General features: G+C 41.9%; 1 protein-coding gene across 2 annotated transcripts in view; it reads right to left on the reverse strand.

Moving 5' to 3' along the window:
• The window catches only part of babam2 (BRISC and BRCA1 A complex member 2), a 71908-nt gene that overhangs the window by 24959 nt on the left and 19052 nt on the right, over positions 1–27897 (reverse strand). For both annotated transcript variants that reach the window (XM_041954403.1, XM_041954404.1), the window contains exons 5-7: positions 27104–27298; positions 24274–24348; positions 562–671 (exon numbers count right to left, since the gene is read on the reverse strand). In XM_041954403.1, the coding sequence (XP_041810337.1) occupies positions 562–671; positions 24274–24348; positions 27104–27298 (380 nt within the window). The remainder of the gene's footprint in view (positions 1–561; positions 672–24273; positions 24349–27103; positions 27299–27897) is intronic.

Raw genomic sequence — 27897 nt, forward strand, 5'->3', positions numbered from 1 at the left:
TCAAGATAATCCGTCAACCACATCTTGCATCCTCCGAATCAGAAGCAGAGCGAGTGGGTCCACATCAACTTTGGCTGACCTTCCCTGCCCCTCCTTGTGATTCTAAAGGTATGTTGTCTTTACAAGTGAATCCCTGGAACAAACTTTAAGATCTTTTCATTCTCCCTTAATACTGTAGGAATGTGTCTGATTTAAGGTCAGTTAACACTGGATGGTTCATACAGAGTTTATATTATATACGTGCAGTGGCAAGACTCCAGTCTATGACTTTTTCTAGCACTTCTTGGAAATGCTATGCACAGTATACAATGTTTTTAGCATTATCACACAGTAAAGGTAATTTAGATGGAAGAGATAAAACAAACTATGGATCCATAACATCAGTCTCCTATTTTTATTAATGGGAGAAAAAGTTGATCATCTCAGTTTATGTGAGGATGAATCCAGCTGAATATCATCCATGTGGTGTCACAGATTGCATTCACAAATCCCTCTCTCCATCAAAACATACACTTCACTGAATTCACGAACAAAAAATATTTCTAAATGTCGTATGCTTACTGTTCAATGCTGGGGGAAAGGTAGAGTTTAGGGAAGACCTGGGTAGCTTCAGCATCCTCAAAGCTCACTGAGAGAAGGGCCACGTCCTCTCCAGGGTCCAGCGCTGTGTCCTGAGAAAGACAAAGTCGAGTTGGTAATGTTGGTTAGTAAAAGTACCATCCACAGGCAAAACACCAGTGAGATGCTGTGACTCATTTACATAGCAGCAGCCTGGACCTCCAAGCTTGGGATGGTTAGAGTTCAGGTGTATGCAAGAGATCAACAACTCTGTAGGATGTCAACATGGTTTAAGGCCAATGGACACAAAAAGCGTTTTTACAAGAGTGTTTGACATTAGTCACTTGCTGTACATATGCTGGACACTCGCTATTATCTATTTGATCAAAATCCAAAAAGCCACACTGGAGGGCAAAAAAATCCTGCCATCATAGAGAAGGGTGAGATGGAATAATTGTTTATATGTCGCTCGCTGTAGGACAGCAAAAGAAGTTTAAATCATGCTTTGTTTTTCAACTTCTCACATCCGGGTAATGCTGTCATTAACTGTGTGAAGTGGGTGAGCTTGTAGAATTGCACACTTTCAAGCGTACTGATCCCTTTAGGTTTCTGTTCCAAGTTTTCAGGTCGTCACTTATCTGCTAAGAGATCTACATTGCAGAACTTTTCAGATCACATACTTCTGTGTGTGCACAACAAGTATACAAGCCCCAAAATACTGAAGGAGATGGAGGGGAGAAGAGGAAAGACACCAGAAGAAACATCTGTTTTGTTTCATGCCACATTAGCTTCAACAGCTGCACTATGAGGCTGAGCTGATGACTGGGAGCACCAATCAAATCATGTGTGAGATGGATGCAGAGGCCACCCGGAGCTGCTTGCTACAAACCTCGTCTGTCTCTTCAAGGCTCTAATTTCTCATTCTGTGATGTTTTTCCTAGAGCATGGCTACTTCTCAGGCACTGTCATTAGTGCAATTCCACATCAAGTACCATTCTGGGCTCTCTCTTCCGACAGGCTCGGCGGCATTAATCAAATGTTTTACAGATGGCTTGAACTCATCCATTTGTTATAATCGCTGCCCTCTGTGGTGAGAGGAAATCTAACCACCATACATGATGGACAGAGGCACAGCGCAACCAGTTTGCAGCAAGGCAGCCTGAAACGTGGTCAGGCTTATTAACTAATTACCCACGCTTTGGTCTGCTGATCACAACACCTGACTGACCATTGGATTGAGAAAAACATGACTGAGTGGGTGAAAAAAGAAATTCCTTCACTAAACATTTTCTCTCCAAGTGGAGTGGAATTAATTTTTCTGCATATAATCTAATGATCATGATTGTGTTTAATTAAAGAAAAAAAACTAATGAATTAATCAAAAACAATAAAATCACTCTAAATTTGTGCTAGCTGCAGCCCCAGGTGCATGACAACCATCAGGGGCACAGGAAGCAGCTCTGATGGGTTTCACCCTATTTATGTAACATGGAATGTGATCAATAAGGGTCATTAATGAGCAGCTCTTCAATCTACAGTATACTGATGTTGTAGCACATGCAGATAGAAACAGTCACAACAATGAATGCAGCTCTGCTGACTATATCATACAGTCTGCCTTGTGGCAGATACATTAGGGGTTAAGACATAAGGAGTAGAAGGGAGGCGGTGAAAGACAGCGTGTTGTGTGGCATCCAAAAGTGTTGCCTAACGGAATCAGCTCACATCAATATAGTGTGCATCAGTAAACAAGAACTGCTCTCTGTCTCACAGCAGTGCTCGCGGCTTCTGCCGCTGAAGATATGGGACAGATAGGAACAGGCATGGGGATGTGGGGCTGGGGTGGGCATGGGGCTTGGGAAAAGATTGTTTTGCTCCGGTTTGTAGCTGTCAAGTCCCGTTCTCATCTTCAAAGGTGATTTAATGGATGCTTCATTTGGACTGGGACAGAGTAAACAGACAGATGAGAACCAACAGGAAGGTGAGGGGGCCAGACAAAGAACATGGGGCAGCTCTGTATGGGCTGCAGCGGACCATCCCTCGATTCGGTCAGACCAAGGGCACTGTTGAAGGGAGAGCCTTTTTGTGGAATGATTCAGACTCAATTCGTCCCAGCAGACAGCGAGGAGCTGTCACAAGTCATATTGCATCAGTGAAACAAATAAACAAAAACTAAAGGCAGAGCCTTTAACTTTTAGCTATTGCCATTTTAAATTAATGTGCTGTGCAAGGAGGCTGAAGCTATGTAGATAAAAATAGTTTTTTCGTCATGTTTTATTAAGACTAAACTATACGAAGCTATACAACTCTGAATCCAAAAAAGATGGGATGCTGTGTGAAATATAAATAAAACAGAATGTGATCCTAACCCTTTCTGACATGTACAGTTAAATAAGACATTATATTTAATGTTGACCTCTGCAACTTCATTATTCTTTGTAAATATCTGCTTATTTTGAATTTGATGCAGCAACATGTTTCAAACAAGTTGGGACAGGAGCAACAAAAGACTGGGAAAGTTGTGAAACACTACAAAAACACCTGTTTGGATCATTCCACAGGTAAACAGGTTGATTGTTAACAGGTGATAGTATCATGATTGGGAATGAAAGGAGCATCCTGGAGAGGCTCAGTCATTCACAAGGATGGTGCAAAGTTCTATTTTGGAGTCAGGCTTCTACATTATACAACATATTCTGTCAGACAAGTGTGATCACCAGTAATCTCTTCTGGAGTATGAGCCTAAAATTTAATATTATTTCACTAAAAACATAGAGTCTATGGCCACAGTGAGAGCTACTTGAATCTGACTTAAGCATTATACAGTCACAAAGAGGCACTATGAGCTAAATGCTAACAGCAGTACATTAACATGCTGATGTTGACTATCTATAAAGTTTACCACGTTCATCATCTTAGTTTAGTGTGTTAGCATCCTCATATTTGTCAATTATCACCAACCACAGTACAATAAAGCTAAGGCTGATTGGAAAGATGAGACGTTTTTCCAGGCATTTCATCATAAAGCAAAATGTTAAAATTTTGACCTGATAAATATTCATGCGGGAAAGTCACCAAAGTTATTTGACTTCATCCTGAGGGTGCATAGTGCGTGAACCAAATTTAATGGCAAGCCATCCAATAGTATACACAATACATTCCATCCCACAAATGTCAACCTTATGGTGGTGATGGAGGAAAAGTCAGGGGATCACCAAGGATTCTCCCTCAATGGACCATGAATGTCAAGCCATCCAGTGGGTGTTGAGATATTTCTGTCTGGACCAAAGCACGGACTGACTAACACAATTACAATTATGGAACTTTAAACTTGGAAAAAAAATGTCAATGTCGACCAAACTGTGATAAAATAGTTCTGTGTTTCAAGAGAGAATAAAATGTATATATGAACATAAAAGAGATGCACAGGAAGTACAGAGGGGCAGTATTGATTTTCCTGACAGCTGGTTTTGGTTATGGAACACAGTGTGCTGAGGGGGCGTCCTTTCAGTGAGGTGGTTAATTTTGAGGCATTTAAAAACTCATAATTTTCTTCTCCTAAAACTTCGCAAATCTATTCAGGAAGTTGTGAAAAAATGGCTTAATGAGAACAAACGTTGACCTTTTAACCCGGCCGCCTTGAAACCATTACTTAAATTGAAACAGAAAAGCTCTTCCCTCTGTAATGGAATAAAAGCCCCCAAATGGTCATTAATGTTTCTGTTCACACATACACACATCTTTAGCCCTTTTGACCAACACTCGAGGGCAACTGCTGCTTGCTTATGTAAAGAGTTGTTAGTGAAGGAACATTAAAAAAGCCTTTGCTCCACAGGCCACGGGCAGGACCTTAATGAAGAGCCTTCTTCATTGGTAAGTAATGAGCACTGAAATGGCCGGGGTCAGAGGACTGCAAGACAAGGAGGGCGTCCTGCAGGGGTGTTGGTTGGACGTTGAAGCAGTATTTACTACATGCCCCTGGGGGATGTGACTCAACTGCTCAAGGATCGGATTTAAGAAAGCGGGTGAAGAGCGTGCATGCGTGTGTGTGCGTGGACATCAAGGTTAGAGGGTGCCTCCGAGTCAAACCCTTTCACGTGGCCACCACCCCACGTCTTCCATCCTCCTTACTCTTTTAGACACATGGGTTCATGAACACACACACAAATGCACAGACATTTTTCCTTGTGTCCGTCCTTGTGTCTCCTGATGCCCCGGCCTCTGGCATCTCCTCTGTGTCGCATGTGACAGGTTGGAGATGTGACAGCTGTCCTTATGCCAGACTAAGTCTGGCCAAAGTCACAACACACACAAACACACTCATCCGCAAACTCTACACAGGGGCTCTACTGCAGGGCTAGTACGGAGGAGGTAAGGGCACTTTGTCCGCCTTCTTCGCCCAACTTTAAATGTCATGGCCAACTTAATGGGGCAGCTTGACTGACAGCAGGGTTGTTGTGCAAGGACATGTCCAGCTTCTAGGCGAGCGGCTTTGAGTGCCCCTGTACATATGCTGGACACAGTGCTGCTTCACATTCTGAAATCTATAATAAGTACAAAGCAGCAGCTGCAATTCAGGTAGGAACTCTGGTTCTTCACACAAGGCAACAATGTATCATTTATTTCTCTTGGTCAAGACCAAATGAACTGAACTACAGGTGTGAAAACACCATTAGAAGCTCAAGGATGCGGTCTCGTTTAACAAGCCAGCGAGCACTGGTGGATATCGTGTGTGAATTCACAGTCCAAATTAAATAACAATTAGTAACTTGGAGAAATTCTACTAATGAAGGAAGACGCAGCAAAACAACAAGTTATATGCATCACCTTGGATGATCAGGATTGGCAAAAGACAGCATGCTACTAAAGAAAAAGGGCACATAGCGACAAAACAAGATACAAGCAGCAAGATACCTAATGAGTGAGTGAGTGAGTGAAATTACACCATTGGCTGTTGGCTTGGTCAAGTGTTGGCCATTGCTCTTTCAAAATGAAAAGGCGCTAACAGTCCCGAATGACATACTCACGAGGCTTTTAAAGCGAGGTGTGGAATTATGACCCCAAGAGACTTGGAAACTTTGTTTTTGCTCGGACAGGTGTATGAGCTACGAGCATTTATGCTCAATGTGCTTCCCGCTGCAGTATTCTCCAAAAAGCCAGGGGGGCGTACAAACAAAACATTCTGTAAAGAAGAAAGAAGTCAACGAGTGCTGCCAGCAGAACACAAATACTTAAACAGGTATTATTGAAATCATTTCTATATCTGTTGTTACGGTTGGTAAAATAGCTGGATGTGGAGAAGCTTATATAGACAACAGACAATTAAGGTCCAGATATCCAAAAAAACATCGATGGAGAGTGGAAGCGATTCTGTATACTACACAGGGTACCTGAAGAGATGAATGTGTTCACACACAGTGTGTGGCCCGCTCCCACCAATTCATAAAAATACAGCCCTCTTATTCATTTGGCCGATGGTCAAGTGCCTGAAAAAGCTTAAAGTTATGCCCGTTCATACATTTTTACAAAGAGGAATATCAGGATGAAATCTTGCTGCTTAACAGTCACTGACGCTGAATTGTGTTGTAATGTGAGTATTATGCATCAGATCATCGATGAGGCCTTTTTTTAAACATGCCTGGATATCCTTCATAGAGAACTTGATTTTGCCTGGTTAAAACGCTGTAATAACCACTACTCCAGAGTCAGAATATCTTACACTATGGTAAGGCACTATAATATATATATATTTTTTTACGTTTCTTAAGGTAATATTCCAGAATTGCTAACTTTCTGCAGTTCATCTCAGTATGCACCAGCCATTCAGGCGTGCTGTATGTAAGAAGTCAATCCTCAAATATTGGCTCCAAATTGAAAGATGAAAGACAATGGCAGGGTTAAGAGCAAGTACATAAATCTACACAGTTTACACTGAAGGGGCTCGGAAGTTTTATTTCATTCATTTTTGCTGAAAATCACTGACTCTCAACAATTCTCCCATGCCTTCCCATAAGAAGTGTAGAGCATGGCGGCACAAAAACTTATCTTTTATGTTCAATGCCAGGAGCCTTGAATGGAGCTAATACCAAGAGCCTTGACCAGTATAAAGTGCTAAAAACTACTTTGAGACCAAAAGAATATAGTGCATTAATGTCTGACATACTGCGTTATGTGTTTGTGTCAGCCTTTTCATAGGTTGACAGAGACTTGCGCAATCACACCCTGCGGGCGAGAAGCACAGGGTCAAGGTGGCAGCTGCCAAAATGTCTCATTGCATGACATGAAATGTTCTGATTGAGAAAGAGAGTTGAGGATATTGTTCCTAATGATGTGGTGCTGTCGCTGCTGCTTGTGGGGAGGGGATGAGCAGAGATGTGGTGTACTCCAGGGGCCATGATGATCCTGCTCCCTCACCTCAAAATGCAGAACACTGCAAGTGCGAGCACAAGTCACCACAACCCAAATGGCACGCATGTCGAAAAAGGACCTAACTCCCTCTTCTGAAATATCTGCCCTATCCCATGTCCGTCCCTCTCTTTCTCAAACTCGCAACTCATGCTGCAACTTGGGCTGATCTAAGACGGGAATGGTAGATGATTAACCAGGTAACTCTGTGTCACCACATAGTTGTACCCCTTGCCAGCGCTTAATTTTGACATGAACACAATAGGCGAGAGATTACAGAGCACACATGCTCCGCCTGGAACCATGTTGGTGGAACAGGACCCAAACACACCTAACACTGCCTTGTTGCCACAGTCACAAAAGCTTAGTGCATGGGGCGTGTTTGCAAACTGAAGAATCAGAACACAGTATACTTGTGTGTGCCTCCCTCCGTGGAGCGTACAGGTCTTTTTGCACGATAGGTGTGGCGACAAATGGTAATCTCCAGAATTAGTTGCAGAATAAATTAATTGGTCAGTGAATACAGCTACCGCCTGTAGAGTGAAACACATTATTTTGTATAACTGAAATCTATAATGTCATCCTTTTAACTAAGATTTAGGCTTTGTGCAATGGATCATTGGGCGTTTCCCATCAACAGTTTTCATTTAAAAACAGTTATGATATAGTGTTCATACAAAAGACAGCAAAGGAGAAATGTCATTGCAGTTATTCTGCCTTAAATACATGCACACACAACAACTTAAATTGGAAACTACAGGAAGGGTGACAAGAGCATTCAAAGGAAAATGTTAGCAGCTGTGTTTCCAATTTTGAGCAGGCCTTTAAAATTTCAGAAAAAATGATGTTGAGGTTAGTTAGTAAAAGCAATTAGAGACAAGACTGTCATTTTGATGCAAAAACAGTGGCTGAAATTTAAAAACACAACGGGCAGTTTCAGTTTTGGTGAGCTCTTCGTCATGGCCTTTCGATAAGCCCCTCTAATCCAGCATAATGGAAATAAAAGAAGCCGTAACAACTGAAAATAAGTTACAAATGCAGTGTGTGTTGCAAAAGACTTAACCAGCCTCCACCCTGACAACCCACACTCTTAGCATGCACTGCTTGGAAAGGAGATTGAATGAGACACCTATTACTGAGTCACAACCATGGGTAAAATATAGGTTAGTACAACCAGCTGGGCCAACGGTACAGTCGATACAAGCCATCTGAGATGAGACGGAAAATGCATTGAATTAAATGGGAAAGGATGCTAAGATTTATGCAGACATCCTGCTGCAATAATGCCTCCAACAACTCTACAAGTTTGAAATCACAACAGAATGACATGACATTTTTTTCATTTAAGTGCTTTGCTTCTCTTCTCAAATAATCTTCCTTCTCAGCAGCGTGGCCATGAGGCAAAATCTCTACATTCCTTGCGACAATGACTGGCAGATGACCAACAGATGTGCGACTGAGACACTTAAGCTGATCATTTCACTGAAACACGAGTCATATGTGTGACTGTGGCCAAGTGCCACTGATAGTGTGTCACTGATAGCATGTCGCTGCAATGATCTGGCCTTCGCTGTACTGTGTGTGACGCTAGGGCTTGAAGCCACAAGAGTGACTCAAGCATGTGTGTTTGCATGTGGAGAACTGCATGTCTGAAATGAATGCATGTCGTATGTCCCAGTGTACAGATGACACAATATAGAGTGACCTGCAAGTCAAGTGCCCCGTGACTTCAACACCTTGTGGTGACAGTACTATGTGTAACATCATTAGATCTTGAATCTCAAATTACAAGAGGGCTTAAGTGCACTATGGACACAAAAGAGTCTTTTTCCTCCTTATCTTATTTGACTTTGCAGACTTGTTATAAAAATGGGACGAGCACTCACTGCAAACTTTAAGCTGAGAAGGCTAGACTTTGAGCAGAGGGCTTAACACACTGCTTCGGTTGTTGTGGCATTTTCTTGGGGTGATAATTGCAATTGCATTAATATTGCTTCAGTGACAGTGTTGCAGGGTGTTTTTGTCCTACTGCACCGTTAATGAGACTATTCCGGTCATTTGAACCACTGCAGCCCCTTACCCCTATTTGGGACCGATGGGACGTCGGGCCTAAATAACCGTGAAATAAAGGCATTTACTGAAATTACAAATCATTTGGCTCGTGACAAAAATGACATTTTTCATGAAGATTCGTCTCAGCACTGAAGACAAGCAGGGCAACTACTGAATATCTGACATGCATTTCAGCATGCACACACTCTGCGTATTGGTCCATGCTATATGAGACCTATTGTCCGCTAAGCTCACAAATGCATTTGAATGTACTATTCTACAAACATTTGCATTTGGGAATTTTAAAATCAGCCTTAAAACTGTATAAACTACGTCACATATTTGAAACTTTTCAGAGGTGTAGCTTCATTCAGCTACAGCGCTGAAAAGTTTGATATTTATTACTATGGGCTGCTGAAATTGGCAGATTCATTAATATCTTTATTGCTTATAACTGCAATCTGTGAAACATGCAGGAGCTGTACAGAACAATGTACACCACATACAGTATCGGTCTTATAGCATGTCTTGCATATCATAGCAATCTTGCTTACAATTAAAATAACGGATGGAGGGCTCTATGCAAACAGTGTATCTACTTTTAGGGGTACAAACATACTGTAAATTAGGGCCACAGATGTGTTTTTAAAGAGATACAAAAATGTAAATATTCTCCTTTTTACATTCAAAATACAGTATGCACAAGAAAAAGAGGCAAACTAACTTAACTAAAAGATTGCTAAAGAATGTTGAAAATAATTCCATCTTTTTGAGAATGCTATTAATGTGGTTAACTTCAGCTATGATTCTTTCATTTCAGCTTTTGGACATTGCTTTGGAGAAAAGAAAAAGAAGAAGGAAAAGGAACACTTGGGCAGACGAACACGTCTGATTCTTCTTTATTGCGGGGCTTTTTGAAGTCATTGGTAAGCCAAGGGTAAGTAAACGCCAGGACTCACAAATGAGCACAGACAGGCAACATATAGGGACACAATTTCACCCTGAAGCCACCAATGTGTTGATAAAAAGCCTAGAGATGGCAGAATTAGGGGCACAGAAGGACAAGGAAATGAGAGTTAAATGAAAGCAGAATAACATCAGGGCTGAGGTGACAAACAAAGGATTAGGAAGAAGAATATTTGGAGGTGTTACAGAAAAGCAACATATAGATGGTGTACAACTTGATATAGAGCGAGGGCGGAAAGTAGGCCAGATAGAAGTAATTCCATGGAGGCGTGGAGAAGTGTGGGGGGACGGAGGAAGACGAAGAGGATGGGGAGGGGGCTGTTCTCCTGAGACTGTAAAGCTGGAAACCTCTGATGCTCAGCTGGGGGTACAAGCAGGTGGGTGGGAATCTTCGTTTGGAGTCGCAGTGTGGGTGGTTGTGGGGGGAGGGCTGGGGTGAGTGATTGTGGATCGCAGATTCGCCGAGGGAGACGGGAGGCGGGCATGACCTTTGGTATCAGGGAGTCATATTGGGGTCACTGGAGCATTAGGGAGTGGATTTGAGCTCTGTGCTCTCTAACCACCCCTCCTGAGGCTGTGATTTCTCGGTAATTCCCTTGCTCCGCAGAGGATGCTGAGGTGCTCTCCTTCATCTCCTTAAATAATCTTTTGCCATTTACCTCCACACTACAAAGGGGGGTAGAGGAAGCTTCCAATGTTACAAGTCTTCTGAAGGACACGTGATTCTTCATCATTTCCTGCTTTATTTATACACACTCATGGGGATGTAAAGAACATCAGTAAAAAGGGGGTGGGCTCGTTTCAACAGAAATGGAGCCACATCAGAAAACGCTACACTCGCTGTATATATGCACTGCACTGTATGTTTCCAGCATATGTGCATATAACACTGAGAAAATAAACAGGAAAAGCAGCAACAACAAAAACACATTAAAAAAGATAATCAAATAAAAACAAATGGCCTCAAGTGTCATCATCATTGAAATGAGACATACTGAGTAAATATGTTCCCTGATTGCATGTCTGCCATGACATCATGAAGCAGGGGATGACTCAGTTACAGTGAGGAATATGCTGTTTATCATGTGTGAACAATCATCAATTCACCAGCGTCAGCGCATTAGTCACTGACTACGGTCCCACACCTAGTTATGAAATGATACAGAAAGACTTAATAGGCCAAATGTGTGTCATCATCAATGGGATGTGAGTGCACCAAGGTGTCTAATGAATTCTCACCTCTGATGATTATTAGCTTGGTGTGGCAGCGCTGCATGAAAACAGGGAAATGGAAAAACATGGAGGAGAGAAGAAAAAGCAGGCGAGATGATAGGAGCGGTAATAAAGCAGAGAGAAAGTTAACAGAAATGAAAGGTCAAGGAGCTCACGTTTTCTGTTGATGCTAACCACCTCATCATGCGCCGAGGCTCTGGTGCCACCAGTCATGTGTCACAGCAAAGAATGATGGAGAACGCCTGACTCCCTCACCTCGGGGCACGACCTTTCTGACAACCCATCTGTCAATGCAGCACCAGGGTTGTTGGCGCCGGTGATGGGTCACTGGATGGAAGTGCACTGAAGGAGGTGAGGACGTGCAACGCAAACAAACAACCAGACCTTCTCTGACCTTGTGACACTTACACTTGTGGCTTTCTTACATGTCCTGAATGCAAACAGCGGAAACTTTAAAAATGCTCAGAAACATGACATGATTTATCTGAAGAAAAAGTCAATTTGGGGGGCCTGCACATTTGTACAGGTGTTTTCAGCTATTCATCTTAATTAGACCGAGTCAGACTCTGTATGCGCAGAATGGAAGCAGTACAAGTTGCAAAAACGTACAGCACAGTGTCCATAATTTTCTAGTTTCAAAGCACAAAAAAACAAAAGCTTACATATCTGTGAGTTGTTACACAGCCAGCATGAACTAAAAGCATTTAAGGACTGTAACATGAGATCAGAATACTGTGTGACTGTGTGAATACTGAACATCAACTGCTGCAGTAAGCACTATTGCCATAATATCACACATTTTAACTGTGTGTTCAAAGTACTACAATACAAGTAAATACAGGGCAAACGCTAGACTAGCCAGTTATCTTAACACTTTGCAAGGCTAATTACTGAAACCAGTAATTACATTACATTACAGCAATGCAATACATGCACTTCTGCATGTTCTGCAAATTAACCGAGGCAGTATGATTGACCTGGAGAGCCAGCGGGGCCCCACAGACCCACCAAAACCAAAACCCACCAAACTCCTCTTCACTGTCTGTCCAATAAAGGCACTGATTAAAACATTTCTCCATAGCACAACTACCAGTGGTGGTCAGAAAACCCCAGAAGGTAACGTTAAGGCAAACATGCACAATAGCAGGGCCCTGGCGACGGCACACCTATATATGTACAATTGTCTAAGCTGCCCCACCCCGGCAGGTGCAACAGAGCAGGAAAGTGAGGAAAATGTGTATCAAGCACGGGCTGCACATGCCCACAGTAATTCACTGGGTATGTTTTGCCAACTTGGCCTATGAAGGGGGTTCAAATGTAAAATAGCTCTAAGCTAACTCTGGTTCAATACATAAAATGGCAACATAAATAATGAGATTAAAAAAAAAAAAACTCTTTCAGTTGGCTTGCCTCAGAAACTGAAAACAAGTTGAGCCAGCAGCAGAGTGCTACTGCAGTTTAACAGTAATGGTTATGTCATAACTCAGATCAAGCTCAAATATTTACATTTGGCTCTCTGGGTGTTTCAGGGTGTGGGCATCGCGAACCACAAATTGATATTTACAAGAACATGGATAAAGTACTTTCTGGTTTCCATGGGCTTTCTACTTTTAGGATTTAGATGAACGTTACAGTATATTCAGCTGTCTACCTGCCCAGTCATATCTATTCCTGGCCATCTGCTGGTGTCATGATGTGTAGTCATTTACGATGACCTCACACTCTTCAGGACTTTGTAGACACACCATTTACTGTAGATCAGTGTGATTAATTAGTGCAGTGTGCATTACTGCATGCTATTGCTATAAGAAAAAACTCATTAAGACATTCATCTAAACTTCACTAGAAACCACCGATAAATATAACCAGGGCATTTCCAGAGAACTAGAGCTTCCAGAGAGCTACACCCATCTTTCATGAGCTTTTCTTTGGCCCAGCTCCAATGTCCACCCACCACACTGACCCCTCAGACGCAGTGCAAACACTTGCAAGTGTTAAAAAGTACTGTATGGGAACAGGGACAGCACTTTCTTAAATCACGTTACCTGCTTTTTCAGACATGTTTGCTGATGCAGCTGCACTTTGAATCAAATGCTTTCACTAGAACAGGTGCCTTTCAGGAAGGCCGCGGGGATGAGACGCACGCAGTAATGATTAAAAACATTGTACTGTGTATGTCTGTGATGGTTGCCCCCAAAACATTCTAGATTTACAGTATAAACACAGCGTGTAAACTTTACACGCGAGTCCACAGGTGTTCACCGAAATGACTGTGCTGTACTTTCTTCGTGACAGTCTGAACCGAGGGAGATGAAAGCATGTTAGTATTAACAGGAGCAGCTTCATCCAGTCTCCATTCAGCTTTCTCATTGTGTCACATTGTCTTAGAGGGCTGAAAGCTGTGGAGTAGCAGATGTTAAACCACCTGGCAGTAATCACAGCAGGGTTCTCAAATCCATAGAGCTTGTGGACGAGGCAAGTCAGATACAAAGATCTGGACCTCCAACAAGGAGGCTCTATTACGAACAATTACAGACTTCAGTCGATAAACCACAGGTGCATTCAGGCTCAATGTCCAATGTTTCTAATCATGGCTAACACGCTTTCGTTCAAGGTGAATTTGTTCATGCCAGCTTTTATGGAGCAGGACAAGTCAGCAAAGACTTTGTTTATCAGAACAAATTTTGTCCTTTTGGAATACTCCGACACAGATGGAGGAGAGCGAGCAGTGAGGCTGATGTCAATGTTACAAAAAGCAACGCTGGATTACATGCATGCATCGTTTCCTGTGACTCCCTGATGCGTGTGAAGGTAACATGAATCATGTGAGGGAACGGCGGCATCACTAATAACGAACTCCCTTAGAGAGAGATAATTTGAGGAAGCAACTTTATTGAAGGGCTATTAAAACAGGGTTCTATTTCAAATCTTTATGACTCTAACAAACAAACAAACAGTACAAACAATAATAGCAATAGTGAGGATTTTGTGTAATTGTCTAAATCAGAGAGGGCCCTGGTCTTCCCACCCTGACATCAACGCACAGACTGATGTAACGCTCACATTAGATAATAACCCACAACCCACTGACCCACTGTATCCTTCTCTTTTGCAACTGCATCCAATCTCTTGCAACAGAGGCGTTTCACTTTACTGTGTCAGCAAACTCAGGAGAGGGTTGTGCATTTCCTGGCATCAGTTTGGACTCAAAGCCATCGAGGAGCAGATATTACCCATATTTGGTATCATTTGACAATACTACCGATTGGAACCATTCGAAATAACCAAGTAAAGCCATCATCAGTAATAACAGCTGTTATAAAAAATACAAAAGATAAAACATCTTGAGAACAAAAAAATGAATATTTTAACACTTTATACCCTCTCACTTCTTATTTCTGTTTTAGAGCTGTTACGCCTGACATTTAAATTCATCTTCAAGAGCATACCAAGCTATAATACATCCACCATTTAAAAGCCACATAATTGTTTATCTGCGTGGAAGCAGTGGCTGGCCTTTTCAGATTTCAGTGGTACACTGCATTAGTGAAGCCCAAACTGGCAATTACTTGACGATGTCTTTTGGGCAACTTGCTTTCCTACTAAATGCCATGTCTCAGCGCTATACAGATACTCCATCACTCAAAAAGCACTAGGAACACAAAATGAATGCATCTTGATATGCTTTGGTTTACCCTGAATTTATTCAAAACATAGCTGAAGATTGGCTTTGCATTTTTAATAGTGGAGGCGATAAGATTTCAAATCAAAAATCAAAATATACAGTATGCTCGTGTCAAAGAGAGTCCCATGACAGTGCAGATACCATACTGTCTCTGGCAAAAGTGGTCATGGCTTCACGCCCCGCCACTAGCAAGAGGAGGAGGACAGTAACCCGTCATTTAAATCTTTCAAGCAATACTTTTACTGTATCATATTCATCTGAAAAGGGATTTATGTGGACAGATTCTCATATCAAAATGAAAAATGTTCCATCCGTTTCTATAACCCCCAGTTACCTAACAATATGGTGATTCTAACTCTTGAATGGAATTCAAAAATGGTCATAAACACCTATAAGCAGAAGGGTAAACATTTCGTAAACGGTGATGACACATCAGAGACTAAATTATTTTCTTTGTGTCATTAGGTAAACACCATTATGAGCAAGGGGAACAGATGCAGCAGAACAAAAAAGCACTACTTTTTTGCACAGCAGCAGTAGAAAAAAAAAAAAAAAAGGGGGATGAGACAGAAGAGGCAGAGCTGAGGCACGGAGCAGAACACTCTGGGCATTATGGGAGTAACCTGCAATTATTTTATAGCTCTTAAGATTCCTGAGCTCTTAGTCAGTGTTTACCGTGCAAGGGCATGGCAAGGCCACAAATTACAACCACTTGCTTTGGCACCAAATGCTCAACAGTCACGCACAGGCCCGAGCTTTCTCTCAAAGCAGCAGACAGGCCCAGAATAGAAATACAAAAAGCTAATGGATGGGAGGTAGCCATTAGGTATTGTTTTTGTTTTTCCTTTTGTCATACGATCACCAGAATTGGTCACACTTCAGTCTGTTTAAGACTGCATAATCCAGTAACGGCTTATTCTATTCAATCCACTCAACTGAGTGACACCATCTTTTTTGACCTGATATGAAGCCATGTGGTAAAAGCCACAATCAGCAGGTCAAACCAGCAGAAGAGTAATGCAGTCGAAGCGCACAGCAGAAACAGGTGTCACCGAATTCCCTGCTCTGGTCGTGACACAGCAAATGACACAATGGACAGTTTAGGCAGCGCTAATGGCCGACTGAGGGACATTTTAAACACGGCCTAAACGGATCTGCCATGACAGAGTTCATTCATATATGTGTACGTGTGCATGCAGTGGCCACGGTGTTGTTTTCCAGGTCTCTGCAGAGAATTGTGAAAGACTCATCATGTGACGCAGCAGGCTATCTTCAACCACCACTTCTCCAAAAGCTCAACTGCCACGCAGAGGGGGACGTAAGCTGGACAGAAAACCGCAGCAACGAAAGCCTCATGAGCGGTTGAGAAAGGAGCAACAATTATGTGGCAACCGGAAAGGTAAGGTAACCGCAGCTGCTGCAAACCGATGAGGTTTTCGGCTTATATCTTGGAAAGCTACGGTGGCCACCGTGTCCTCGCAAAAAAAAGGACAAACACACAAACAAGCATGACTGCCGGCTTGGAATACCCAAAATGTGGTCCGTCGCCAGTGGTGATTCAGTGGTGTAGGCCGTCACATTAAGTGGCTTTGTGTCATTCTCCAGCTCGCTTAATCTGGGCTTTGTGAAGAGGAGGTGTTGAGTTAAAGTGTTTTTAAAGGAGTAGTCAGGTGCTCAGATTGATAAGACTGGAAATCACTGCACTATAAATGCTACTCTGAAGGATTTTACTTCACTCTTTCCAGTGGTTAATATGATATGGGGACAATCTGTAGATGTCACGTTGAAGTTCTGGAAGTTCTGCGGTTGAATTTTACTTGACAGCTATAACACAAGTTATAGCAACGTTAACGCAGAGGAGGGTCGCTTGTAGTGTCACGAGTCAGAAAGTGAAGCATAATTGCTGAAAGTCCTGTATTGGGCCAAAAGGTTGCAGATTATGGGAATTTGCTGTCTTTACGAAAAGATTTGACTCATCTGAAAGATTGAACGAAAGAATAAACATGAAAACAGTGGAATTACCTGACATGTGACAATTTACCCTTAAACCAAATGAGTTAATTCATACCTAAATTGTACAAGTAACCAGAAGGTGAATGTCTATCCATGGATGAATTAAGAGTACTGGATACTGCGTTCCAAGATGGGTTCATGCTAGAGTTGAAAAAATCAATTGATTCCTACATTTGATGATCAACAACCAAAGAAAAAAAAAAAATCAGCAAAAATGCTGAAAATTCAAAACATTCTTTGGCTCCACCTTCTCAAGTTCGAGGACTTGCTGTTTTCTCTGTTTAATATCATTGTAAACTAAAGGTTTTTGAGTTTTGGACTGTTGGTTGGTAAAAGGAAATGATTTAAAGACAGCATATTGACCTTTGGGAAACTGTGACGCCATCTTTTACTACTTTCTCACATTTTATAAACTAAGCAACTGAATAGATAAATTGCAAATGAAAATAATTCTAAGTTGCAGCCCTAGCTCAAACCACATATGCACAGGAGTCTTTCATGAAAAATAATACACAGACATAATTCTACTTGACCTAATGGCTAAAACTGAAAAAATGCAAAGAGCAGTTTCTGTGTGTGTGTTTTCATAGCTGTTTATTTATAACGGTTCTTTTAGGATCTAATTGTCATGTGACCTGCAATTCTGACTGTGGTCACCACACCATAATCACCACACAGTCTGACACTGTTCCTTGGGTCTTGGTCTAGTGCCTGGTACATTAATATGTGATGCCAAAATTGCTTCTATTTCTTTCTGCGCAGAAATGAATTAATCAACTAAGTCCTCTGGCAATACCTGTACATGAACCTGCTGTGTTTATGTTGGAATAATCAAGTGAAATTACTTAAGTTTTCTAACAAAGTATTACTGCATGCGACTGAAGGCAATGTGCACTCGCTTCACAGAGTAACTGTAACATAACTAAAACAACAAATGAACTGTTTCCATTGCATGAATTCAGATTTGAGCACAGCGGTATGAGAATCATAAATCTTAAAGGAATAATATGTTATTTTCCACCGCAGTGAAATGACAAAGGCGCATCGTTAGTCAGGTCTGCTGGAAATTCAATTAAACCGAGGCACAAACCTTCATCAACATCACTGTTCAACTGCAAACTCTGCAGATTACTGGGGAAATAATGGCTCCATCATTTGCTGCTGATGATGTTCATTACTTGGCCTTGATGGACTGACTGTTAAAATATTTGATCTATTTTAAAACCTCACTTTGAGACACAAATACATAGAGGTGAAGAGTGGGATGGTAAAATCAATTGATCTGAATAAACAACACCTACTTAATCAACCCCTGAAGTGATCAAAAGCTGACCTCATGCTATTGGTGATGCTTCCGGGTTGATCCCTTCATAACCCATTTAACATTAAAACGATAAGAAAGCTCTTAAACAGGCTGTAGGTTATGGGAATGCGCTTTCTTTTTTTAGTGGTGGTGCCGTAGCTGGAGTCATGCAGAGAAAAAAAATCACTGCGTAAGAAGGCAGCTGCTTTGATAAGAGGTTAATCATTCAACTTACATGTTAAACACAGGATTGCTGGACATGCACTTGAGCAATTTTTCAATGTAAACAGCTTGGGTGTTGGTGAGCTTGAACAATTAACCATTTCTTTATCAAATTCCTGATTTCAGTGCAGTTTCTGAATCGCAAGAACCCTGACTTTTGAGGGTGTGAAGCAGCATCCTGTCAGTCTGTTAAGGAAACATTAGTCCAGCAGCTACAGTGCAGAGCTGTCTACAGCATCATCGTCAATCTGATATCACTGTCAGGTGTGACTTTCAGACCATTATTATTACCACAAGTCACCAACTGTGCAGATGTTCCCAATAAACATAACGGGACTTTCGAATGTCATTTTGTTATCTAAATATTATTGGTTTATGACAACTAATGTGAAGTGTTTACGGGAGTTGATTTGTAGCTCTTTAAATAGTCGGAGCAGGAAATAATTGTTAAAATGAGAAAAGTCAAGAATGAGATGGTCTCCACTTGAACGTTATTATAATCAAGACCTTAACTTGCAAAAGACGACTTAAGATGGAAGTGACAGTATGTGGATGTTATATATTCAGTTCTAATTTAAGTGCTACTTGTGTATTCAGTTTGTTTTACATTTCTCACTTTTCAAAAAAGCTTGTTTGGGAACGCAACATTAGCTAAAGGCTAGTTCAAGAGTTGTATATTTGGATGAAAGAATAAAAAACAAGACAGGAAATGAAAAGGAAGTAGAGAAATAATCGAGTCAGTGACGCTGGCACCACAAATGAAAAGACAGAACGAGAGCCCAAGGCTCTGCTTCACCCTGACCCTCCCCTGTCAGTTGCTGCCTGTGGAGCTCAGAAGGTTAAAGTGTGTGTGTGTGTGTGTGTGTGTGTGTGTGTGTGTGTGTGTGTGTGTGTGTGTGTGTGTGTGTGGGGGGGGGGGGGGGGGGGGGGGGCGCGAGGATGCAGGACCAAAAATAATTAGAGTAAAAATAATTAGATGTAAGTGCTCTTGTTGAAGCATGCACAGCTTTTACAGACAAAACAAGGATACAGGAATGCCCAGGGCTCAATGCAACCCTCCCTCAGGTCAGTTTTGCAGGAAGCAAAATTGACCTGAGGGAGTGGGATGCTTGTTGCCGGGCATTAGAGAAGCTTGGGATAAAAAAGGCTCAAAAATGTACAAATTTAAATCTGGCCTTAATGCAATAGTTCGGCATTTTGGAAAATACACTTATTGCCTTCCTGAAGAGAGTTAGATGAGAAGATTGATGCCACAGTCATATTTTCTGACTGGAAAAGGAAGAAAAAGCTAGCCTGGCTCTGTCCAAACATACCTAAATCTGCCTACCACCACCTCTGAAGCTCACACCTTCAATTTCTTAAATTTAATCTGCGCAAAAATGGCAGTTGTATGCCGAACTGTTTAAAGTCTTTATGCTAAGCTAACCAACGGCTGACTATAGCCTTATATTTAATAAACAAACACGAGAGTTGTGTCAATGTTTCCATCTAACTTGTTAACAACAGGTGCTTTTTACAGCTTTGACAGCTGCTGTAAACATTTCACATGTTGGGTTTTAAGGTTACATACACTGACAAGACTGATGATTTCTGTCTATCGTTGTATAATTAATTTAGTTAAATAGATGTTCTGATTGCAGTTCACACAACTGCAATCAGATTGTTATCACATACACAATGTGACAGAACATGGCGGATATCAGTTGGTTCACTTGGGTCACCTGAAACATCCGATTGGATCAATGACAGCATGCTGCCAACCCCACACACACGCATGCACGCACACACACACACACTCACACAGGCACATGCACACACGCACACACACGCTGCAGCCGCTTTGGAGCTGGTGACATGGGTCAGTGCTTGTGGGGGAAACAAAGCTCAAGTGAAGCGAAAGCAGAGGGCTAAGTCACGAATGTGGTGTCACTCCCTGCAGATCAGTGTGGACACTTAAAGGCAAGCCGCCGCTGCACATATATGGACTCTACAGAGCGAGGACGGACAGACAGACAGCCTTGTGAGATGCATAACGGACATATCCGTACAAGAGGGTCACAGCTGTAATTAAAAAAATAATGAGCTGTGTTTCGGAGAATCAATAACTAGCATGAAGCAAGATGAGAAATTAATTACAATTAGTCTGTAGCATTGTAGCTTCACACCTGAAAATCAAATGTTTCCTTTATTTCTTATTTCCAAGAATGGATATGTTAATTAGACCATAATAAATGAGACACAATGTACTGCAACCACCAATCACATTGAAAGACCTGAACGACATGACCAAACATGCTATTCAGTGGGAGGTCAAAGGCTGACGCTAAATGAGAGGGTTTGAGTAAAACGCAACTTCAGATGGTTGACAACAGAGGTCAAGGTACGATCAAAGGATGAGACACTAAAACGGTGCCCAAGAGGACCACGTGCCCTTTAAAGGGGAAGAAAACTGCCAACATCCATCTGTGTGCATTTCACCATCTTGCCTTCATCTCCGCTCTGTGTCCTTCCAACTCTTTCATTTTGACTATGACGGGCTGCCCCCTTTAAAATAAATAAATAAATAAATAAAATTGTATTCCTCCCCCCTCCCCGAGGCTGGGCAGTCCATGCAGGAAGGTAAACATGTCCACTGTGGTGAGCTCAGACCACGCAGATGCTTCGCTCCAGGTAACAGTCGTCCTCCACAGCTCTGCGCCCACCAGCAACATCTCGGCATTCACCAGCAGTGCAGAGTAGCCTATGTCTGAACAGATTTCCGCTTCAGTGCCAAACCCTCCCTCCTCAAGCAAGGACATCCATGGATTTGATGAGGAGGTTGATTCAAATCAGGGTCAACAGTCTGACCTCTACCTACAGCACCTGGCTGATGGCTTATATTCCGCCTGAAAAGCATCACCTTTTTGATTTTTGAAGTGTTTTTCATAAAGAAAGCCCTGCTATTGACGAGGTTGTAAGTCATTTTGAAGGCTCAGTGGGCGTTCAGACCGAAAACAGCCCTGTGTTAAAATAACGCAAGGGGCTGCATTGGTGGGGGCGTGTTGTTTCAGGTGCTGGCGAGATGATGAAATAGGATCAAGGAATTTCAGTTTAAGTAACAGATCCGCAACTCTGAAAGCTTATCAGTGGTTTATAATACTATGAGACAGGACAATCACTTTGCCTTCCGTTGTGATGACCACCAGGTACAGTTCACAGTGGAAATCAACATTTCTATTAAGACTGTGCGCCTTTCAGACATTTGACTGGCCAACACAGTGGCTTGCCACATTACATCGTAGCAAAGGTTGAGCCAGGCTGAGCCTTATTGCACCCGTGCTGTGTCGACCCTGTTTCCACTTGGTTTTAAAATGCATTTCAGTGATCAGAACACCAGCGGAGACACATTATGGTTCACACCTGTCTTATCATGCATCTCCAAGGTGTCTAGCTGATGGCTTGTGTTCAGATTTTGTTAATCCCTGCGTACTTCCGTAGTAGCATTGCTGTTACGCCAGTTTGTCAGAAGAAAATTTGTTTTGCACAGGCTAGCTAAGACAACAGAAACAAAACAACCACCACATCCTGCAATGATGATGTTTTTTCCTATTATTTCCTTGTCTGGGATGCATCATGACACATTTGCACTTACACTACAAAGGTTATGTGGTCAAATATATCCCAGACTTCCATGAAGGATAATGATGCTGTTGTCTGTCTGTGTTGGTGTTTATTTGTACAGCAGATGCCAAAAAACATAGCGAACCTGCTAATCAATTCAAAACTGCCAGACTTACTAAGTAAATGGCAAATATGCAAATGTGTGCTGCAGTTATTATTGAGTTTGCGGCCACAATCTGCATGTGCTCAACATCCTGATTGGCTTAGGCAGGAGTTCATTCCGCAGTCAGGTCCTGGACTGAACCTGCTACTGCAGAGGAGAGCTCAGTAAGCACAGCTGAGCGCTGGGATTTCTATGTGCTCACTAATTTCAGAAAGAAATGAGAACGCAGTGATTCAATCTTTAAATTCTTCGATAAATGCGGTGCAACATAGATTAATGGGAAACGTAAAGGAGATGTAGTCCTACAGTAAGACAAATCACAGACACATGAGGCTCTGCAACCAGAAGAGAGAGAAATACACATGCAATAAGGAGAAAGATGCGTCTCGCAGATACTCCGGTTTAGGGTAGAATGTGTCAAACTTACGGCTGGAAAACAGCTGCAAAATCCACACTAAATCTGACCCTGTGTGTCAGATCTTCAACTGAACAAACCTGTGGTTGCAATATTCCTTTACAGCAAATATATAGGGTATATCTGTGTGCTCAGTCACTGTAGGAGGGAATTAATTGCACTTCAACTGCTCTACAACAGTATGGAATTACTTGCAGTGCAGGAATGCGCAATGCACAAAAATCCAGACGGCATTCACACTGACAGAACTAATTGCATGACAACTGTCAAACTGAAAATTCAGGTCATCGGTTTGGCGTACAGTACATTTGTGTTCTTCGAGTCCAGCCTATATGCTTCATAATCCTGTTCCTCTGTAATGCGTAGGTGGACAAGGTGTGGGCTGATGTTCATTACTTTCCTCTCTGCGAGTCGATACTCTTCCTTAGTCTTCTAGTGCTCCCATGGTGATACTATGTATACCCTAGCTGCCAAATACAGCACAAGACTGTGAGAGTGTGTTGTTTGTGTGTGTGTGTTTGTGTCTGTGTGCACACATAGAGCAAAGAACATGATATGATTAGGGTGACAGGAATGTACATCCATATCCAAGATTTCGTCTCTAATAAAATCAGCAAATATCACAGAGAGTTCTCCTTCGACAGGATTGTGTCAATGGCTACACTGCTCCCACCACCCACTGGTTAAAGGTGCCAGTGTGTCTGCCTTGCTTTTCAAAGCCTTTGCACAGAAACCTCCAGAAAGTGACAGCGTGCTTGCTTGAAAAAAAAAAAAAAAAATGTCATCAATAGAGCTCCCCTTGGGGTTTAGTCAAGAAACTTTCCTGCTTCAAGACACACAGTGAAAAATAAAAATAAAAACTAAAAACTCTACCATGACCAGCCATGCTGCTGTGAAACAGGACCTCGATTTTGGATGAGTCCACTCAAAGCCTGCAGAGAGAGACGAGTCTCGGGTCTCAGAGACGTGGGTCCCCGTATCTCTGGCTGATGTGAGGCTGATGATGGTTGCCGTTTCCCTTATGTTTACTATCATTTCCCTTCACAAACAGAGGCCAGGCTGGAAAAGGGCAGAGAGCCAGGGCCTCCAGCACGCAGGCAGTCCAAGACGGGGGGAGCGACAGAGAGTGAAAAGAGAACTAGAGATAAAGGAGAGAGTGAGAGAGGGGTAGAAGCAGTTGCTGATGAGAGAGAGAGAGAGAGAGAGAGAGAGAGAGAGAGAGAGAGAGAGAGAGAGAGAGAGAGAGAGAGAGAGAGAGAGAGTTCGGGCTAAGCTGCCTCCAGACACCACGCAGCTCAGAGCAGATCGAGAGTGACGGCTTGCTGATTAGTCAACTCACAGCCCCCAAGACTGGAGTCTGTGTACAGGCACGCACGCACGCACGCACGCACGCACGCACGCACGCACGCACGCACGCACAGCAAACCATGCTTTTATTACACATAAAACCATATGGACACACATACATTTAAATAACGGAGGACTTATAATATGTCATTGTATCAAAAGGAAGCTCATGGCAATGACAAAATCTACTATGAGACTACTAAGTGTGCAGCATTGTCTGCAGGTCTGCATTTTGCATGTGTGCGCATGATGCGACGGAGTGCACCTTGAAATGTGGGCAAAAATGTGTATAGGGTTTGGTTGGTCATTACCTTAAGGAGATAGACAGGGATGTTGCTGAAGTCCACAGGGAGTTTGAGAAGGAAACGAGCTGAAAACTCTCCTGTCTGAAGAACAAGAAACAGAGGTAAAGAACTTTACAGAGTGTTGGTGCAGTCATGCAGTCTGCAGACAGAATTATTATCAACAACAATGGAGAAGATGGGAAGATGGAGTTTACAAGCAACTACTTTGATACTTCACACTTTTCGATGCACAGTGATGACAGATCTCAGATGGGCAGAGTGTTAAGAAGCTGAGAGAATAGTTTTGCCTGAGCAGCGTTTGTCCTCCACAGGTTCCCCACAGCGTTGTGTCCTGTCCCCACTACGGTTTATTCTCTACACCAATCGCTGTCAGAGGCACCAAGGATGGGCACATTCTTCAATTCTCAAATGACACAGTTACTGTCAGACTGCTTCATGGATGTAAGTCATCACATGGGCCTGCGGTCAGTAATCTTTTACATGGGAGTGACGATCCCTTTCTGGGTCTTCTAAAACCAAAGATAAGGTTATGGTCTGTGTTACAGAAAAATCACTTCCACCTTCTCAGGCCTGAAGGACAGAAAGTGGAGCTTGTGGAGAGCTGCAAGCACCTCAGCATTCATACTGACACTTGTACTTATTGTCAGTATAAGTACCAGAGAAAAGAGATCTGATGTGAAAGCTGAGGCGATATGCACGAAAAGGCAACAGAGACGGTATTTTCTGAGGAGGCTAAATATATTTGTGGACAGTAAAGCTGATGCTGCTCTTTAACAGATACATGGCAGAATCAGCCCCCACCTTCTCACTGATATTGGTGAAAACAGGTCAAAGCTGAGCAACACTGTCAAGTTAGCGATGTCAAAACAAATCGAGACCATCCTCTTTTTAAGGAATTGGACATCCTGCCCTCTGCTCAGAGACACAGGTTTCCAAAAATTAGGTGCAACAGGTGCTCCTCGTGTCCTCTTAATAGGCCATAAACTGCCTCTTGGTTCCACTCACAGCTGAGCACTTTTTCTTGCTTTAATCACATGGACCTTTTTTGTGTTTGTGTGTGTTGTATCTGTTCATTTTTCCAACCGGCTCACAGTGTTTTATCGTGGTCATGCTTTATGTATTCACATTTTATGGTTTCAATCTCCCTCGCAGCAAAAATAATTTCCTCTTGTGAGACGACAGGAATTGAAGTGAACCACAGATACATGTTGGTCATTACTCAGGAAGCACTGAGGTTTGTTACCCAGCCCTAATCAGAAAATTTCTCATCTGCAAAATCTTAGAGGAAATATCATTTGTTGTAGTACTGAGTTTTCCACAAGCACAGCAATGGATCATCTTCATCACAGTGACTAAAAAAAATACATTTAGCAAAACAAAACGTTTTTTGGCGGGAATATCAGCTTCCTTATTGACCTTTATTTTATACATGACATGCAATAAAATCCCAATTGAACTGGGGACATTGTGGTTATAATGGCATGTGCCTTAACTAATCGACTACCATTTAACTTTCTTAACTATGAGTCACTGTTGTCCTGCTGATAGATGAAGATGATTCATACCTTACCTTTCATTAGGATCATGGTTCATTAGTAAAACACATTTTATGTATATAACAGATTTGGGTTCAAATGCATGTGACCTGAAATAGGGTTATTTATTTATAATGATTTAAAGTTCTGCTTTCTTTAATAATGTGCAAATGCAGGCAGTAACTCAAAATGTACAACATAGTGTAAGCATAAATTTGGATTATGTACTGTTTGTGAGTGATTATTGTGTCCTCAATAATGAGTCTATAAACAGGCACAGAGATGTCAACTTGATGGCACAATGATCTGGAAATCACGTACCATGGGGCAGAATATTGAGAACGGTCAAAATAAATATTTCAAATCAAAAACACATGTAACAGGAACAGCAGCAACATGCCTGACACGTTCTGTTGCACAATCATACTGGAAGGCTCATTACAGGCTATTTCCAATGGATTTGGATTCAATTGTGTGCAATTACGTATAAGAATTCAAGTCAATAAGTAGCATTTTTGGAGTTATAGCACAGGGGTATAAGGCAGCACTGTCAACGAATATTCTTAATTTCAATATATAACTTAAGTTTAAAAGAAAAAAAAAAGGAGCACGACAGAAGGGTCACGCAACCACTTTCCCATTATCAGAATATTAGCTTTTTTTGTTGATGTCCAACATATTTAAAACTTTCTGGTTTAAATATGGTTATTTGACTGAAATTTCTCCTGTTAGTTTGGTACATTAAAGTCTTCCACGGCATGTGGACCTGCAGCAAATGCATGCTGTGTCAGTTTCGTAGATTGAAAATGTAATGAAGGTCAAGCTAATACAAGCGAATAATTCAACATAGGCATAGTACCTTATTTTGCTTGTTTATCTTGTAATGTGTACATATGTAGACCTTTTAAATGATATGTTTATGTTGAAATAAATATACCTATACATGTAGTATGTCTCTCGTTGTATTGGTTTGCCCTCTTATGGGCATTATGTGCACACATGGATGGTTGAGTGGTTTGAACCTATGTGTTTTTTGTTTTTTTTAAGAAGGAATAAATGTCGTTTTGACAGCTTTAACATAAGGCAAAGTTAAACCTTGCTCATTCCACCTTAGCTTGACTTTTTCACAAATACAACTTTTGGTGTTCTCAGCTCAAGACTGACCGAGCTATAAGAATAAAAAGTTGTGTTGTGTTTTCAGGGTAAAATTTCCTTTGAGGCATTTTCTAATACATCACATGACTCTTGGCTTTGTAAAATGTGGGACATCACAAACACAAAGTCATTAAACAGTTGCCTACCCAGCTGTTCTTGCGTCCGGCATAAATCTCCATGTTACGGCCATAGTTGGGATCTTCCAGCAGGCTATCATACTCAAAGAGCAGCCTGGAGCTTTCTCGCAGACGCTGGCACTGGTAGTGGTGGTACTGCTGGATAAGCTCCTTCACCAGCTGGAGCAAACATTCTGGGTTCCCAGCATCCCACTGGACCAAGTGCTGAGGTAGACACCAGGGAAGAGGCATAAGGACACACATAACACATGCCATTCATCTTTTCTTGTTCCATGTTCACAACATGTTAGCATGTAAAACTGTAAAACACCATTATTATAATTACAGAAAGCAAATGAACTGAGAGGATTAGCAGCCTTATTTGGCATCTACTCCATTTTCTGCTGGGGTAGATTTGGCAAGAAATCCTCTAAACTGAATTTAGGCACAAAAAGAGATTTCAATATGGCATTAAAAACAAACTGGGTCCTACGCTTTGAGCAAAACTGAAGATTCAAAGACTTCAAATGTCATAATGGCAACATCGTGAGAAGACAATGGAGCCAAAGGGAAGATTTTTTTTATGTTGTAGATTGTCTTGACCATAGACTCATTTGTTTACAGTATTCTAGAAAGATAGACGGCACTCGGACATCTACTCTGAATTCACTGGCATGCATGCGGTTAAATGAAAACCTTTAAAGAGCTGATCAATTTCAACAACCATCTAGATTCTGGCTGACGCTTGAGAGAACATTGGGAAAAGTTGAGAATTAATAAACAGTATAGGCACAGTGAGTAGAAAACGTGCTACTGTAGCAGTG

The sequence above is a fragment of the Chelmon rostratus genome, chromosome 15 (genome assembly GCF_017976325.1).
Source record: "Chelmon rostratus isolate fCheRos1 chromosome 15, fCheRos1.pri, whole genome shotgun sequence".
In the NCBI taxonomy this organism is placed as follows: domain Eukaryota; kingdom Metazoa; phylum Chordata; class Actinopteri; order Chaetodontiformes; family Chaetodontidae; genus Chelmon; species Chelmon rostratus.